The sequence below is a fragment of the Narcine bancroftii genome, chromosome 9 (assembly GCF_036971445.1).
Source record: "Narcine bancroftii isolate sNarBan1 chromosome 9, sNarBan1.hap1, whole genome shotgun sequence".
Classification (NCBI taxonomy): Eukaryota; Metazoa; Chordata; class Chondrichthyes; order Torpediniformes; family Narcinidae; genus Narcine; species Narcine bancroftii.
The window spans coordinates 124,449,603-124,468,913 of NC_091477.1; the positions used below are offsets into that span (position 1 = coordinate 124,449,603).

Below are 19,311 nucleotides of genomic sequence, written 5' to 3' on the forward strand. Positions count from 1 at the left end.
ACTAAATTCCAAATTTCACTTGTTAAGATAGCCATAGCAGTGGCTGAGAAATATATTGTGATTACTTGGAAATTCGACTCCCCTCAACATGTAGCACGACGGACTGCTGAGATGAATCGCTGGAGACCTATGGAAAAAAATTACATCAAACTGAAAGATCAAATATGACGTGTTTATCAAGATGTGGCAGGCATATCCGGATCGTATAGGGACCCAATTATAATTATAAATACAACAATAAAAAAGGATAATAATAAATGCTGCTGTAATATAAAATCAAGTGACTTCCCCCATATAGAATTTTGGATGGTCAACATAAATGTGAGCCCTGTTAGTAGGAGGATTTATATTGTGAAAGAGAGGAGGGGGAAAGAGGGGTTGTTTTGTTTTGTTGGTTTTTTTGTCAAGAAAAAGCTTTTCTATGTATATGGGGAAAAAACAAAAATAATTTTTAAAAAATGGGAAATAAAAACAGAGATTTGGCAAAACCATTAATAGAGAATTAACAAGGAAGGTCAGGAAACGTCAGGGTTTCTTACTTATTAGGTTAAGGAAGGACATAGCATGAGTACTTAGAAAGAATTTTCTGGGGAGTTCGGCCGTGAGATTATATGGGTAATTCTCTGAAAAAAAGGGAAGGATTGCTTTGCTGGGAATCTATTATATGTCCACACTAGTTAGTGGGAACTAGAGGAGCTGACATGTAGCTGAAAGAATAAGAGGATAGTATTACTGGAAGATTTTTTACTTGCTGATGTTGACTAAGTCACCCATAATGCAGAAAGATTGGAGTGAATTGATTAACTATGTCCAAGGAAGTTTTTTTAATCAATAAAAAAGAGGGCCTTAGTGGAGAGGTGCGACACTGGACCTCCTCTATGGGAACAGGAGTGACTGAATGGTCAGTGAGGGAACACATTATGATCACAGGCCATAATTCTATTAGTTTTGAAATAGTTAAGGAGAAACAGAGGACTGGTCCACAAATTGAGATCCTACATTGAGGGGAAAGCCAATTTTAGAGGCTTTCGGAGAGAACTTTCAGAGGTTGAATGGGAGAGGATATTTTTTGGTAAAGATGTGGCTGGCAAATGGGATCCATTTAAAAGTGAGAGTCTAGGTATAACATGTTCCTATTAGGGTGAAAGGCAACCCTGGAGAGCTAGCACAACCTTGTTTGACAAGGAATATTGAGATTGTGACCAGGAGAAAAAAAGGTATAACCTGAACACAATCTGCCAATGGAATCGATGGCTGAAGCAGCATCAGTGTGAGAAATAGATTGGTCAACAGGTTAAGCCAAAACCACCTATCTTGATTTAAGCCATTCAGACCAAGGATAAAACCAGTCTATGGACAGGTGTGAACCAATTAATGTAGTGTGTTTGAGCTTTCAACCTGGGAGGCAGTTACGAGTATTGTGAACCCCGAGAGTCCAGGTGACAGCAGAGTGTGTAAGGGAACACTTCGGATGCAGTGATCATCATGCCAATTGTTTCAAGATAATTATGGAAAGGGATAGGTCTGGTCCTTGGGATGAGATTTTAAATGGGAAAAGGTCCATTTTGATCGGATCAGAAAGTGTGGATTGAAACAGGTTGTGTCCTGCAAGGGTGTGCTTGGTACTTAAGAGATCTTTGCAAGTGAAATTTTGAGAATATTTTGTATGTTACTGTCAGAATTAAAGACAAGACTAACAAGTATAAGGAACCTTGAGTTTTGAAAGATTTTGAGGCCCTGTATAATGAGGAAAAATGGTGCATAGCAGGGAACAAATGAAGTATTTGACGAGTATAAGAAATGAAAGAAAACACCTCAGGAGGTCATCAGAAGGGTGAAAAGAAGACATGAAGTTGCTGTGGTAGGGGACGGAAAATCATAAGCTTCCACAGATATATTAAGAACAAAAGGATTGCAAGGAATAAAATTTGGATCAGCTAAGTATGGAGATAAATAAGATAGGAGAGAACTAAGATTTAAAAAAAACACAAAGCTGGAGAAACTCAGCAGGTCAAACAATGTCCTTTATAGAGCAAAGATAACGATACAGAACCAATGTTTCAGGCTTGAGCCTTTCATCAAAGTACAGTATGTGATAAAGGGCTCAAGCCCGAAACATTGGCTGGGTATCTTTATCTTTGCTCTATAAAGGACATTATTTGACCTGCCGAGTTTCTCCAACATTTTTACTTCAACCACAGTCTCTGCCAATTTTCATGTTTTACTTGGGAAAGAACTAAATTTCTTTTTTTTTACAACTGTATTTACTCAGGAGATGGACACATTCTAGAGAAGTGAGGCAAGACAGCAGCAATGTCATGGACCCTATGCAGATGACAGAGGAGGAGGTGCTTTCTCTCTTGAGGCAAATATGGGTGGATTAAATTCCCAGTGCTTGATAAAACATTTTCCTTGGATCTTAAGGGAGGCAAGTGCATAACTTGTAGTTGCTCTTGGAGAAATATTTAAAATGTCTTTAGCCACAGGTGAGGTGCCAGTCTACCTTAAGCAATCCCTTATTAATCACAGAACACTTATGGCTTAAGGAATACTTAAAGTGGTATGTGAGTGGAAAGTAAAAGGTTGGGAACCACTGGGCTAGAGGATTGGAGGTTAGCTAACGCTGTTCTATTGTTTAAGAATAATCCTGGAAATTACATGCATGTAAACCTGGCATCTGTAATAGATGTTGTTGGCAGGTGTCCTGAGAGACTAGATATACAAGTCCTTGGATAGACGGGAACTGATTAGGGTTCATCAAATGGAGATCAATGAGAAAATCTACAGATACCATGGTCCAGAACAGTACATAAAAGTACTGGAGAAACTCAGCAGGTTACGCAGGATCCAGTGGAAACAAAAGGCAGTCGGTGTTTCGGGCCTGAGGTCTTCATTGGCAATGTCAAAAATCCGGCAGCTGCCTGAATAAAGGGTAGATGGGAGAAGGAGATGGGGAAGGAGTATGGGCACACAAGTAAGAGGAATGGAAAGCTGAGGTGACAAGGGAGTGGGTAGAGTGCTAAGAAGGATTGCTCTCTGATACGAAAAGGAATGGGGTGGGAAGTTGGTGAAAGGCAGAGGTGAGAGAAACATGAAAGTCTGCAGATGCTGAGAAAAGAGAGAGTGGGGAGGGGGCTAACAGGAGTTGGAGAAATCTATATTAATGTCATTTGGTTGGAGATGGTGAGACTGCTTGAGGTGTATTGTTCCTCCAATTTGTGGGTGGTCTCAATTTAGCAGTACACGAGGCCATGTACAGACATGTCAACATGACCATGGTGTGGAATTAATACGATTGGTTACTGGGAGGTCTTTGCTGTTGTCGTGGGCAGAGCAAAGGTGCTCAACAAAGCAATCTCCCAGTTAAACAAGAAAGTCTGCAGATGCTGGGGTTGGTTGCAATACACAAACATGCTGGAGAAATTCAACAGGTCATGCAGCATCTGGAGGAAGTAAAGAGTAACCAATGTTTTGGGACCGAGCCCTTCATCCAGTATTAACCCAGAATATCTTACTGGTAGATATGGACAAGTCAGCCCGAAGGGCCAGCTCCATGTTGTATCACTCTGGACTCTTTTCAACCCATCCTAAATGAAGTAGACTGGATGGTTTTCTCATCATGCTTGCTCAAATCATCGATAAAATAGATTTCAGGGATCTTTTCTAACTTCTGATTCAACTTGGGAATCGCGTGCAATTCTAGTTGCCCACTGGAAGTATCGAGAGGCCTTGGAAAAGATTTACCAGGATATTACCTTTATTAGAGAGTATGAGAATGAGGAGTGTGGTTGGACAAACTTAGGTTCTTTTCTCTGGAGTCTTGGAAGATGAGATCAAAGTTTTTTTTAAAATTACAAGTGGTAATATGGAGAGTAGACTGGCGCAAAGTTTAAGGTGAGGTGGGAGGGGAGAGTTTAAAGAGACGAGACAAGTTTTTTTTTACCCAGCAAGAGGTAAGTGTTTAGAACTGGCCGCCAGAAATACTGACATAAGTCGATGCAATAATTGTTTGAAGCGGCTTCTGCATAGACACACAAATATGCAGGAAATGAGGGCGATGTATCATGTGCAAGCAGCAGAATTTTGTTGAATTTGGTCATTGTGTTTCTCGCAGACAGATGGCCTGGAGACCTTGTTCGTTCTTGTGCTCTAACTGAACTTTATGTTATGTTTATTCCGATTGAGAACCATTTATCTTGTCTGATTCAATCATTGGAAATTTATCTCTTGTGAACACTTCAACGCAGGTCATATTCCAATAATGCTGTGTTTTTGAACCCTGTTTTGCTGGTCAGTTTTCGACTTCAAAAGTATGTTTAAAAGAAGCACCATTTCCGGAGACAGAAAATGCTGAGTAAACTCATCTGGCAGCATCTGTGCGAAGAGAAACAGTTAAAATATCAAGTGGGTGATCAGTGTCGAAACGTGTTGTTTTGTCACGGAAATTTCCTGCCCTGTAAACTGATTCCAAATATGTTCTTGCTTTTCCATATATTATCCAATATCCCAGCAAAAGAACAAGTTTCTCATCTCATTTGTGAAAGAAATGAAAACTGACCACATTTTAATAAAATTATTTGTATTGAAATACACTTCCTTTTTCTTCATCACAGGTCAAACTCAAGTGATGGGAGAGATAAAAATTGCTTTGAAGAAGGAGGTGAAAACAGATGGAGAGCAGCTGTTGGTGGAGATTCTTCAATGCAGAAACATTACCTACAAATTTAAGTCTCCTGATCACTTACCAGGTAGCAACGCTTATTAGCTCAGCCACAATCATAAACCTGCTGACGATTTTGCACTTTTCTATTAGATCTGCAAGCGTGACCCTGAATGACTTCAACTTTCCATCACCACCCCAATCTTCTCCTTTAATCTTTAGGCTATTGTACCACTCCAGAGAAGCCCAATGTTCAAGATCAAGTTCATTTGGCATCTGATTGTCCAAGCCCAACCTGACAAAATAGTGTTCTCCAGTCCTCAGTACAAAACACGCAGACCCACATACAGAAATAACACACCTACAGACAAAGAAGTTATATGCAGGATAAATATATCCATGTAAAAATCAATAAATATGATTGAATAAATAGTAAAGTCTTGGAGGCTTCATGAGAGCAGTTTGTTTAATCATTCAACAGCTCCACTGCCCATGGGAGGAAGCCTGATATGAGAGAGGTATTGTCTCTGATACTCCTTTATCTCTTTCTCGACGAGCAGCTGAATGATGCTGTGTGTGGAGTGGTAGGATCCTCTCAGATTTTGCTTTAGTCTTTGGACAAAGATCATGGTAAATCACATCAATGAGGGGGAAGAGAGAGACCCCAATGATCTCCTCTGTCACTCTTATGGTCCTGCAGATTGACCTCCGATCCAATTCTCTACACCATGATACAGCCAGTTAGGATGCTCTCAGTCGAGCTCCTGTAGGTTGACGTAATAGTGGCAGGTAGCCTTGTCATATGTGTGTGTGTTTATGCCTTAAAATTAATAAAATGTCTCGGCAAAAATTACACAACAGCTATCAAGGAAAAATTTTAGGAGATGTGCAGAAGGATAGGGGCCTTCATCGTTATTTCTCCCTGAAAGTGGCCATGGATGTGAAGGACGTTTATTCACACACAGTATGTTCAGGGCCTGGAATGGTCTGCTGGGAGTTATGGTGGAAGCAGATACAATAGCAGCATTGAAGAGGCTTCTAGATAGACAAATGAATATGCAGGTGGTCACGTGCTATGGATCATGTGCAAGCAGCAGAGATTTAGTGGAATTGGGGAACTTGTTTGATGGAGATATTGTGGACAGAAAGGCCCATTCTTGTGCTTTACTGTTTGAACTTAACTTTAGATAATGCAACACAGTAACAGGGCCATTTGGGTCCACAAGGCCATGCCACCCAAACACCCCAATTCACCTGCAACTGAGATTTGAACCCCAGTTGCTGCCAACTGTAATAATAATGCAGAAACCTCTACACTAACCATGCTGCCCTAATGTTCCTTTTTTTGTGCCGCTGAGTGCTCGTCTTTAGGTTCCTGTACCTTTTCCTCAATGGTAGCAGAGTGAAGAGGCCATGGCCTGGGTGCCTTTAAGGATAGAGGCTGCTTTCTTAAGACACCACGTCATGGAGATATCCTCGATGAAGAGAAATCTGGGAGCTATGATATCGCAGGCTGAGTTAACAACCCTCTGGAGTTTATTCTTATCCTGAGAGTTGGTGCCTCCATACCAGGCAATGATTCAACTAGCCAAAATGCTCTCAATGGTACACCTGTATAAATTTTCAAGAGTCTTTGGTGACAGACTGAACCTCCTCAGACACCTCACAAAGTATAACTGCTGGCCAGCCTTCTTTGTGATTGCATGAACCTGGAGGTTCCAGGACAGATCCTTGGAGATGTTGACACCCAGGAATTTGAAGTTCTTGACCCTCTCCACTTCTAAGCCCTCGATGAGGACTGGGCTGTGTTCCCCCGACTTCCTCGTGAAGTCCACAATCATCTCTTAGGTTTTGCTGATGTTGAGCATAAGTTTGTTGTCGTTACCCCCTACTGTTCGCTTCCTTATTGCCGTTTGTGATTTCGTTGACAACTGTGGTGTCACTGGCAAACTTGTCAACAGCATTAGAATTGTGCCTGGCCACACAGTCATATAACGAGTAGAACAGTGGGGTTAAGCACACATCCTTGAGTAGGGAAACAGATCAGCTCATTGATCATTCGTCAACTGTTTAACCTTCATATCAAATCAAAGATTATGAAAGTCATTCAAAAAGGATCCCCACAGAGTTTGAAAAATAGAATACAAATTGGAAATTGAGCATCTAGTCTTCTCTTAATTTAAACATGACATAACGCTCTGTAGCCATTAAGCATGAAGAATCAGAGCAGCATCCCTCCATCTGAGCAACACCATCCGCCTCGCCACAAGAGAAAGAAAAGCCTATACTTGCATATTAGATGCTATTAAAGTTATGTCATTCTCTCCAGCAATACCAAATAAGGGATTAGAATTAAAATTAATTTTAAAAAGTGCAGAGGAAGTTTGAAATACTTCATTCCAATATTTCTCAAGTCTCTGACATGTCCAGAACATGTGAATTAATGAAGCATCTCCATTGGTGCATTTATCATCCACATAAAAGAGATAGTTTGACTTTGGACGTGTGAACCCTGTGGACGACTTTAAATTGTAGGATGGAATGGCGGGCACATAAAAATGAGGTATCAACCAATTTCAAAATTACATTCCAAGTTTCTTTTGTTTTGAATATTTTATTTATTTTTTCCCTACGTGAAATTAATAAATCATTATATAATGCAATAAAAGTTTAAGTTGAAGAAAGTCTCTTTCATATATGATGGTTATCACCCCCCCCACCACCCTCATAATTTTTTTATATATTTCTATAGTAATATAAAGTCAGAAATAATAGTATCATCGATTGCACAGAGTGTCGCTCCCCAACACACTGGAATTCAACAATTTATATGATCGTTTTAAGGAAGAAGGTTAATACAGATCTGAAAAGGTTGGAAGAATGTTTCTACATAATATATCTTAAATTTGCAGATATGGATTCCAAATTTGCAGATATGGATTCCAAATTTGCAGATATGGATTCCAAATTCGCAAAAATTTTGGATATTTATTTCTCAAATTATATGTAATTTTCTCCAAAGGGATACAGCTTTGAATTTCTGCATTCCATCTTCCCATACCTAAATATGAATCCAATTTCCAGGTTACAACCAATGCTAATTTTATTTGATACATCGATATATCGATCACTTCAACTTGAGTCTTGTTCCTTATGTATTCCCCAATAAGAATAAATATGGGTTTAATGGAAATACTGTACTTGTAACTTGTTCTAGAATGTTCCCGAGATCTACCCAAAAAGATTTTACCTTAGAATATGATCAAGTTGAATGCAAGAATGTGCCTATCTCTTCACCACACCTAAAATATTGATCTGATAGATCTGATTTCATTCCATTCAGTTTTTGTGGCATTAAAACATTCCAAGTTTCTTCAGAAATTAAAAGCTGTAGGTCCTGTCCCAAGGCTTTTTTAATTTTATCTGAGGGAGCCTCTCTTATTCCCAACAGTATATAAATGTTAAATAGTGAACCATTATAGAAAGGTTGTTAATTAAAAATTAAATCAATTAAATTTTAATCAGTCCTCTTAGGAAATGTACGTAATTGAGATTATTTAAAAAATCTCTAATCTGTAGATAACGAAAACAATTCGTATATGGTTGTCCATATTTAATTGAAAATTTTTCAAAAGAAGCGAGATTCCCCTTGACAAATAAATATTGAAAACATTTAATGGTCAATCTATACCATTCTTTAAAAGTTACATTAATCATGGAAGGTTTAAAGAAATAATTAGAAAAAATAGGACGAGAATGAGAAAAACTATAACATTCTGATTCACTATTTTTTCATCATCTGTTTTACCATTTACCCCCAAACGTTCTAACTTTTGAGTAATATTCAACAACTCATCCTTTGTTGCCCCCTTCAAATCTGCAAAATTGGCAATCCCAAAAACTTTGAGATATCCTTTGCTGCTTTTTCCACACACACAAGCCTTTTAATTTGCTTTCAAAAAGGAATTTAACCAATTGAAAATCAATCGATCGATCAATGAGCTCCAATTTTTGTTATATCCCAGACAAGTCCCCAATTTGTTATGTCATAGGCCAACAGCAATAGAAATTTACCGTCAATGTATCTAAAACAGTAATTTTTATTAATAACTATTAATAATATAATATCTTACCTAACTCTGAACCAAAACCCAACTGTTCGCAAGTCTGTGTGTGTGTGTATATAGATTACCCAAACCATTGCAGGTCAGGCACAATTCTGAAAAGTCAAATTCAAAGAAATCTTGCGTTGAAACTCAGAATCTTTAAACTGATGTTCAAAAGTAATTATGGAGTAGATGATGAAACGAGTTATCAGACATCTCAAAACTCACAAATTCTTATTGAGTTGCTTTTGGAGAAACATTCCTTCATACTTCCCCCTTTCTTGCATCGGGTTATGAAGCTTATGACTTCTGCAATGCTTTCAAAGCCCCAGGTAAGGGTCAGACAAAGTAACCATCAAAATGGTCATGATCCAAAAGCAAGAATGATCTTGCTTTCATTACCCAAATATGGGTGAGTCAGAAGTGACCATTACAATGGTAACACTAGTCTCTCTTGACAATGAGAAGTAGCAGAGGTGATCACCTTCCTCCAAGGTCACTTTAATTCATTGACTGCTTTTTGAAGTGCCTGAATCACCTGACTGTCTTAAGATGGCTTATTAAGGACGGTGAGCACGGCTTTGTGTGTGGTAGGTCATGTTTAACAAATCTTGCAGAGCTTTTTGAGGAGGTTAGCATGAAGGCAGATGAAGGAAAGACTGTGGATGTTTTCTACATGGGCTTGAATAAAGCCTTAACATGGGAGGTTAATTCAAAAGATGAGGACACGAGGAATCGATGGAGAATTTGTAAACTGGATTTGTAATTGGCAGTGTGGGAGAAAATGGAGTGTGGCAGTGGAAGGCTGCTTCTCAGTCTGGAGGCCTGTGATGAGTGATGTGCCTCAGGGATCTGTATTGGGTCCATTGTTGTTTGTTGTCTATATCAATGATCTGGATGATAATGTGGTAAATTGGATCATCAAATTTGCTGATAACAGAAAGATAGGAGGTGTTATGGACAGTGAGTAAGCTTTTCAAAGCTTGCAGAGGGATCTGGACCAACAGGGAGAATGGGCCAAAAAATGGCAGATGCAGTTTAAAGCAGACAAGTGTGAGGAGATGCATTTTGGAAGGGCCAACCAAGGTAGGACATACACAGTAAATAGGAGGGGACTGAGGAAATACACAATGCTGGAGAGACTCCGCAGGTCAAACAGTGTCCTTTATGACGTAAAGGCAGAGATACATAACTGACATTTCGGCTTGAGCCCTTCATCAAAGTATGAGAAAATGCTAGTGAGCGTCATAATAAAAGAATCAGAGGGGGAAGGGGGTGGCAGGGCAGGAGATGATAGGTGGAGAAGGGAGGGAGGGGACAGCAAGGCACTGAGGTCTGCGTAGGAGCAAAGAGATCTGGGAATACAGATACATTGCTCCCTGAAGGTGGCATCACAGGTAGACAGGATTGGAAAGAAAAGTTTTGGCATCTTAGCTTTAAAAATCAAAGTATTGAGTATTGGAGTTGGGTTGTTATGTTGAAGTTGTTTAAGACATTGGTGAAGCCAAATTTGGAATATTATGTGCATATCTGGTTGCCGAACTACAGGAAGGATATCAATAAGATTGAGAGCGTGCAGAGAATATTGACTAGGATGTTGCCGTGTTTTCAGGAATTGAGTTACAGGGAAAGATGAAACACGTTAGGACACTATTCCTTGGAATGAAGGTGAATGAATGGAGATTTGATAGAGGTTTACAAGATTATGATAGATGTAGACAGAGTGGATGGGAGAAGGCTTTTTCCACTTCAATAAATATGAGGGGTCAATAGTTTTAAGGTGAAAGGGGAAAGGTTTAGGGGAGCATTAAGGGAAAGTTCACTCAGAGAATGATGGGAGTGTGAAATGGGCTACTATCTGATATGGTGAATGCTGGCTCGATCTCGAGTTTTAAAAATAAATTTGAGAGATACATGGATGGGAGAGGCCTGGAGGGTTTTGGGATGGGTGCAGGTCAGTGGGACGAGCCAAATGGTGGGAAGCACAGTGGCAGAATGGCTTGTTTTCTATGCTGCAGTGTTCTGTGGTTCTATTTGTTTCATATTTCCTGTATCTGGAGTTTTATTTTTGCTTTCAGTCATTGATAACTTTATTGCTTTTTATTTGATCTTTGGATGGCAAATCCCTTGGCCTGCAATGTCTTTACTTCAGTGTCCTGTTCATTGCTCACATCATGTTTAGATTCAGTCATGTTTGTAACCTCCAGAGGAATTGTTGGACCAGGAAAGCCTCCAGAGATAGAGTCAGAGAAGGCTGAAAATACTCATTTGATCGGGCAACCTTTTTGGAGAGAGAGAGAGAGAGAGAGAGAAATACAGTGATACTGCTTCAGGTTGTTAATCTTTCAACAAACCTGTCATTGGTTTAAAACATGAATTCTGATTACTGAATGATATTAAGATCTTGAGAAATGGTATTAACTCATTTATTCCCCTCTTCAACCAATCTCAAAACAAAAACAAAAGCTGAAGAGGCAAAGAATTTGCATTAAAAACAGAAAATGTTGGAAATGTTCACCAGGACAGGGAGCATCATTATGAAGGGAAACAAAGTTAAAATATCTTTGTGGTATTGACAATGCCTGAAGATGAGCTTCTCTGCATACACTTTTACAACGGTTCATGCATTGCGGCCATGAATGTTCACATTCCCATCAATGAAACTCAAGTTGAATATAATGTCCCAGCTGGTCACGGTTGGCATATCTTTAGTGAAGACTGACAAGGCCATTCCTGTTCGACTTGTCAAGAAGGACAGCTTCTTCCCCTCTGCTATCAGATTCCTGAATCAACAATAAACTTTATCTTGACTTTTTCTTGCACTATTTTTATTTATTTTGCAAGATGGTTTCTAGAAATGTTTGCACTGGAATCTGCTGCAGCAAAACAACAAATTCCATCATATAAATTCTGATTCTGATGTCTCAATATTCGAATAAACAGTGTATATGTTCATTCAGGATAGATGTGATATCAGGCCGATGCTCTTTGAGCCATTGGAAAGAAATCCTGACGTGTTATTCTCTATACTTTTACAGATCTCTATGTAAAATTATATGTCATAAATCTTTCAACGCAAAAGCGAGTCTTTAAGAAGAAAACTCGTGTCTGCAGGCATGACCGAGAGCCTTCATTCAATGAGACATTTCGCTTTAGTCTCAGCCCAGCTGGACACTCCCTTCAGGTAATATTATGTGCAATGTCTGAGTTTGAGTGTCTAATACATGGAATATAGAACATAGAACGGTACACACATGTCTCCGTGGATCTTTATGCCCAAAATAAACTAAAATCCAATGGATTTTGTCAGGTAATTCTGCTCAATATGATTTTTTTTTAATGATTTCCAGAGAAACAGTCAATTGTTGGAGTCAAAAGGGAAATAAATAAAATTAAAAGAATGAGGGCCAGAATAAGAAATGGGATGAATGCAGGATTAGTGGAAACTAAGAGTGATTCAGTGGCCGCAGGGCCTGTTCCTGTGCTGTATGAATTTTTTGATATTCTTACTTCATATCTTTAACCTTATAAACTCCATCTTATCGTATAAGAATGATTAAAATGTTCCATGGTAATCAAAGAAGATTCCAGCCACCGAAGACAATTGAATCATCAGTTTGTTCTTTTATTTTTCTCACTGAGGCACCTCAGTGTGGGGGACACCTGAGATAAACACTGACCACAGGGAATATCCCCTCCACACCTCTCCCATCTGTGTATTGTCCAAATTTTTCTTAAAGGTTAAAATCAAGCCTGCATTCACCACTTCAGCTGGCAGCTCATTCCACATTCCTACCACTCTCTGTGTGAAGAAGTTCCCCCTCATGTTCCCTCTAAACCTTTCCCCTTTCATCCTTAACTCATGTCGTTTAGTTCTGTCTCACCTAAACTCAGTGGAAGAAGTCTGTCTGCATTTACTCTATCTATACCCTTTCTAATTTCATATACCCCAATCAAATCTCCCCTCATTCTCCAACAAACCAGGGAAGAAAGTCTTAACCTGTTTCACCTTTCTAAACACAACAGCCATGTTGAGCTTCCAGTTACACTCCAAAGAGAGAAGTCCCAGCTCTGCTCACCTTGACATTTTCCAATCCAGGCAACATCCTGGTAACTCTCATCTGCACCCTCTCCATAGCTTCCACATCCTTCATGTAATGAGGCGACCAGAATTGAACTCTTCTCCCTACTCCCCTCAACTATCCTCACCTGGAAATAAAGCCGAACTACCTTATATTTGTGCCATAGGATTTTATACATCTCCATAAATTCACCCCCCAGGCTCCTGGTGCATAAGGGAGAAACATTCAGCTCCACCAGTCAGAGCAACATTAGCACATAGATGAATTCAGCAGACAATAAGTGCCCTTCGGCCCACAATGTGCTGATCTATAGAAATCTAACCCCTCCCTCCCTTACAGGCCATAAGCCTCCTACCTTGCTTCTTCAAATGTTCATTATTCCAGGCACCATTCTGGTAAATCTCCACTGCACCTTCTCTAAAGCTTCCACAATACCCTTGGTGTGGACTAATCAGAGTTCGCTAGAGTGGCAAAGTTACTTCATGGCTCTTGAACTCAGTTCCATTATGCCTTCTAAATCATCCTATCAACTTGCAAGGCTGTCTTAAGGGACCTCTGAACTTGGACCTGAAAATCCCTCTGTTCCTCTGTACTGCTATGAATCTTGCCATTAATCATGTCCTCCACCTTCAAGTTTGACCTTCCAAACCTGACACTTCTCCAATTTGAATTCCATCTGCCACTGCTCCACCAACTCTGCATTCTGACCATATTCTGTGTAACACACACCAACCTTCTGCACTATCCATAACTCTTCCACCCTTCATGTCTCCTGCAAAGCTACTGACCCAACCTCTGTCGGAGTCGATTATAAAAATCTCATGGACCAGGGATCGCAGAACAGATCCCTCTGGAATACCAGTAGTTACCAACCTCCAGGCAGAATACATTCCATCAACGACCACCGACTGGGGTCAAGCCCATTCTGAATGAATGCACAGAGCAAAGTTGACAGGGACCCATGCCTCTTGACTTTCTGATGACCCTACCATGGGGAACTTTGTCAAACACCTTACTAAAATCCATATGACTGGATCCACTTCCCAACCTTCATCATCTTCTTTTGGCATCTGCTTGAAATACTCAGGCTCGAGAGGCCCAACCTGCTTCCCATCAAGCCACGCTGACTATTCTTAATAAGTCTGTGCTTCTCCAAATGATTGTAAATTTTGTCCCTAAGAATCATCCCCAATAGCTTTCCTCCCACTGACATGAGACACATTGGCCTATAAACAACAGTTTCACTCCTGTGGCCAGGGAGGATGCAATGATTGTTATCAATTCCCCCTCCAATCTCTGCCCTTGCTTCCCGTCATAATCTGGAGTATATCCCTTATGGTCTCGGGGACTTGTCTGTCTGAAGTTTGGCACCTCCCTTTCTATTTCTGACCTCGCCCACACTGATGCAGTGAACAATACCTCCGCAATATCTTCCATTTCTCCAGCTGAATAGCAATGGGGCACTATCCACGTCTTTTACCCACCCTTCCTATCTCTTTTGAAACATCAAAACCCTGGAACCTCAAGCAGCCAATTCTTACTGCCAAAGTTTAAAGTTCAAATTTATGATCAGAGTACGTCAAATGTTATGAGCCCGGAGGACCCCAAAACCCAGCAGCAATAGATATTCACCAAGACAAATGGTTACTTCAACAAAAGTTGCTTTTAATTATCTTTAAACATGAAAACAGAATCACACTTTAACTTATCACTATTAACTTAATGAACCTAACTTAACCCACCCCCCCCCTTCTAATTTTATGCTCATGTATATGCAAGTTCAGAAAAGTTTCTTTCTAATTGGGCAGCACAGACTCATGGGCTGAAAAGGCCTGTTACAGTACTATATATATCTAAATTTACAGGTCCAAAACATAGGGCCTTGGTAACTAACTGAAAGTGTGGAAAGATTAAAATTGTGGCAGGTAAGGAGACCAGAACTGCATGTCGTCTCCATGTATAGTTCCACCAGAAGCTCCTTCTTCTAAAACTCAATCCCTCTAACAAGAAAGGCCAGAATTCCATTTGCCTGCTTGCTAACTGTTGCATCTACAACCCAACCTTCTATCATTCATCCCCAAGCATTCTCATCAACACCATGCTGTAACTCTGTTTTGATCAAGCATTTTTTAGTCTAGTCAAGTTTATTTTCATCGGATTGCACAAGTACAACCCGATGAAACAACGTTCTCCAGACCTCAGTGCAAATAACGCAGACACAACACACATACACATGCAGGGCACATAAGTACAAGCAAATAGGTCTTGTTTCCTGAATATGAGAGTCTCGGAGGGTCAGTGTGAGCAGTTCCTTTGGTCATTCAGTGTCTTCACTGCCTGTGGGAAGAAGCTGTTCCTCAGCCTGGTGGTGCTGGATCTGATCCTCCTGGAGCTCTTCCTGGGGTGATCTGATCAATAATAGTCTTATTGAAAAGTGAAGCAGGCTTAAGGGCCGATCTGGCCTTCTGATGTTTCTTATCTTATTATGTTTTTAAACTGCCTCATTATGATTGGATTATGGATTTGCTTTCTCTGTTTTAGATTTTACTTGTCTCTAATGGTGGGAAGTTCATGAGGAAAACACTGATGGATGAGGCATACATCTGGCTTGATCAAGTGGATCTGAGGAAGAGAGTAGTTAACTGGCACAAGCTGCTGATCAGCTCAACAGAAAGTCAACGAGGAGCTCCATCTGGGTTTAATGTGCAAATCTGACCTGGTCACATGGAAACCTGAAATCTAGCACTTTCATGCTGTCTTGTACAGTTTGTAACTTCCAAAAGAGCAAGAGAATGTGTTCCAGTCGAGTTACACTGTGGCTATCATGGCTCCTGGAAGTCCAGTTCAGTCAGGTCTTGGACAGTTAAAGGGACAGCATGAGCAAGGAAGAAACCAAATTATGAATGACACATCATGGTTAAACTATAAAAATAAAAGGAAGATGAAATGATGAAAGTACAAACGTACAACTATAGGCAGATCATGATTCTTGGATTGAATCCATTTCAGGAAAAGGAAATTAATCTTGAGTTTGATCATTAATAGGTTGGCGCAGAAAATTTAAATGACCAAGCCACCCATTCGACTGTGACCATTTCCTTTTCATCTATGAAAATATCCGTGTTGTCCCGATATCTCATCAAAAATACACACAAATTAGCAGAATTTTGGACAGTGTGAAAATATTTATATCGTTCCAAAAATGATCTCTGAAATTAAAGTATTGAGGTATTACTTTTCAACAATGTGGTTGTTGATGGAGCAAGGTCATGGCTGGATGTTTCCGAGCTTATTCTTGAGGCGTGTTGACATTTCGAAGCCTCTTTGTTGGGGTTGAATGCCGTCTTGAAATGCTGAATGCTGGTCTTTGAGTGGATGGTTGCAATTCTCTGACATACTCAGGTGAATGACTGTAGATGTGAATCACAAGCAAAAACTAAATTGGAATGGGATTATTGTCAGGACGAAAATTAAATGTGTTTGTCTTAAATTGTCAGCATAATTTCTGATGGGAACTTGGAGTAATCACAACTCATTCTTAAATTTGTTAGTTTCTGGGTAGTTCATGCAATTCTCCCAACTCTTTTCATAAACAATTTCATGCTCCAGGTGCAAACATTGTTAAACCTGCAAAGCATGAAGTTTGAACCGAGTGATAAAGTTCCTGGCATAATATTTCAGAGACATTCATATAGAGCATACGTCTGCTTTGATAACACTAGATCTCACCAGGAAGATGCGGAAAGAGCTCTCGTCCTAATTATTTTGCAGCACAGTTGTCACTTTGTTCTGCATGAGGGACTCCTCACTTTGCATTTCTAACTTGTTATTGGTTCCTTATTTATTGTTGACATGGGCACAATTCAATTAGGTGTGCGGGTATTAAAGTGTTTAATGTTGAGATGAATTCCGTAACAGCTTAATTTCAGATATATATTTTCAATGCATTGGGTATGAAGGGCTGGGAAGGAAAGAGCCACACTTGAAGGTCATTTGTGTAGCTCTGAGTTTAAAATAGGCTTCCAAAGTGTGTATGGTCTTTATCTATAGATATCAATATAAATCCTATTAAAATAAGATTTATTCAGTGTGACCTAAGGTAATCTCTGCAAACTGGACTCTACAAATTTGGATGCAATTGTTAAACTAATAAATGAAGGGAAAAGCACATTGTGATTGTTTTCTTATGTTACACTCGAATGGAGGGACATGCACCATTTACATTAATAAAGGCTGTGCTCACATTCCACATGATGCTCACTGTAATGGAAGAGTGGCTCATAGTTTAAGCAGACACTAGGGAATATTTTGTAGCACAGAATTCCCTTTGTAAGTGAGCATTCCTTTTGCTTGCTTCCACAGCCTTTATGTCAAAGTAAAATTACAACCGCATCAATAAAATCTGGAGAACATTTTCTCCAACTTGTCACTGCCTGGCTTCAACTCGCTTCAGCAGCTTTGTTACATGTGTGAGAGTCTATTAAAATGGCATCGTGTCACTGTAACAACTTTTATTAATGGTTCTTTTTAAACCTGATACCATAATATAGAGCCCAGGATTTGTTTCACTTGCTAAAGCTTTTCAATCCTTTTTGGAAACAAGAAAAAAAAGAAAATAATTTAAACATATAACACAACAGTAATTCTGTGGCATGTCTCAATGTTTAAATGTCTAATCACAGTCATGGCAAACATTGTGAATGGCAGCTATCTTTATTTCTAAGTGTAAAGAATATCAAATTAACTTGGATCATGAGATTTGATTTCCTAAATCATCTTTAATGATGGAAATTTAAGATTGACAGTATAGTTACATTCCAGTTTTCACGCAAGTTAGAGGAAGAGAGAGATTAATTTAAATTTAACCTTGTTCAACTTATCTAAAAGCTGCTGGTCTGACATAAAACTGGAATTTGAGTTCACAATCCTCCTGGCTTTTACATTAATGACAAAAGTCTATCTTGAAATAATTGTGAGTGATGTTGGTAAGAAAAATGTGGAGACTGTAATTAAATACCTTGAAATGCAACCTATGTAGAGCAGCACAAAAGGCAGTTTCTTTCATCCCATTCAGTTATATTAAGACTGTTTGATGTCTGTTTTGGTGAACACTATCCTTTAAACTGTTCCTGGTGGATGAGTGTCTTAGCTGTCTTGAGTATGAATAAATGATTTGTCTGGTGCAGATAAAGTGATTCCTTTGGACCTTGTAAATATAACTTCTTTTCTACAGCAAATTTTGAAAAAAAAACTTTATTTGGTCTGACATTCAGCATGTGAATGTGAAATGTTTGTGGTTTAGAAAAAAAAAAGTTTTAAAAAAAAAGACAAAAAACATTGAAACAATCTCCATAAAACTGTTCTGTAGAACTGTTCCAGGTGGACAGTGAAGTGCTGAGGTCCTCAGTGATGGCTGAATTCCATTTGTGCTGTCAATCGTTCAGTGCTTGGACACCAAACCCATTGAGCCTTTTGGAAAATTAAATCCTAAATTTCTGTTATGCTGATAGATGTTGCCTGTTTTATGGCTGGTCCTTGTATGTTTTTATTCTCTACAAAGCGAATCAATATGAAGGATGTAAAAATAAAGAAAATGATGCTTGTAAATTTGTCTGGAATGACATTCTCTGTAAAGATCACAGTATGCTGACTGTGTGATTGTACACGGAGTGTTTCTGGGACACTGGATGCAAACTGTGGGTAAAAAAGGCTGTTACGCTTTCCTCACTCACAAATATCGGAGATAAACAAGTGTCAGATCCTTCGGTTACTTGGAATTTTTTTCATAGAATAGTCTTTTTAAAATTATTTTTATAAAATGTGCAGCAGGCTTGTGTGGGAGAAGACCAATTCAGACTGCAAAATTAATACTAAATTCCAACTGTAAATGCAAACGCAGAATCTAAAGGGTAAGTGTTGCTGAGGGGAAAACCACAGGGGACCCTGTACTGCCTGCCTGTTCCCGATCCCTCTCCTGACTCACTCAGCTACTTTTCTCCTAGGTGTGATCGTGTCCCTGTAACTTTCTTTCACACCTCAGCCTCCCAAATAACCTGGAGTTCATCCAACTCCAGCTCCAATTCCCTAATATGGTCTGTAAGTAGCTGCAGTTGGATGTACCTCTTGCAGATGGAGTCATCATGGATAATATTGGCTTCCCTGACCAGCTACATTTTGCAAGAGGAACATGTCCCTACCCTGGCTGCCATTCCCACTCTCTCTTAAAGAGTTAGAAAAACATATTACCTTGACTCAATTCTTATATCTCCACTTCAGTCACTGCTCACCACCACCTCCGGTGCCACAGCCCAGATCCCCAGTCCTATACTGATCTCGTCACACAATGGTCGCTCCACTTTAACCTTGCCTTTCTTTTATCTTGTCTCAACTCCAAAGTCTCTGAAAAAGTCTCAAATTCCCACTCCTAAACGGGGCCACTCACACAATGACCGCTCCAATTATG

General features: G+C 39.5%; 1 protein-coding gene across 3 annotated transcripts in view; it reads left to right on the forward strand.

The window, feature by feature from the left end:
- The window catches only part of LOC138742788 (protein piccolo-like), a 99,115-nt gene extending 80,672 nt beyond the window's left edge, over positions 1-18,443 (forward strand). For all 3 annotated transcript variants that reach the window (XM_069897727.1, XM_069897728.1, XM_069897729.1), the window contains 3 exons: positions 4,614-4,748; positions 11,805-11,950; positions 15,390-18,443. In XM_069897727.1, the coding sequence (XP_069753828.1) occupies positions 4,614-4,748; positions 11,805-11,950; positions 15,390-15,563 (455 nt within the window). In that variant the 3' untranslated portion in view covers positions 15,564-18,443. The remainder of the gene's footprint in view (positions 1-4,613; positions 4,749-11,804; positions 11,951-15,389) is intronic.
- The last annotated feature ends 868 nt before the right edge of the window (positions 18,444-19,311 follow it).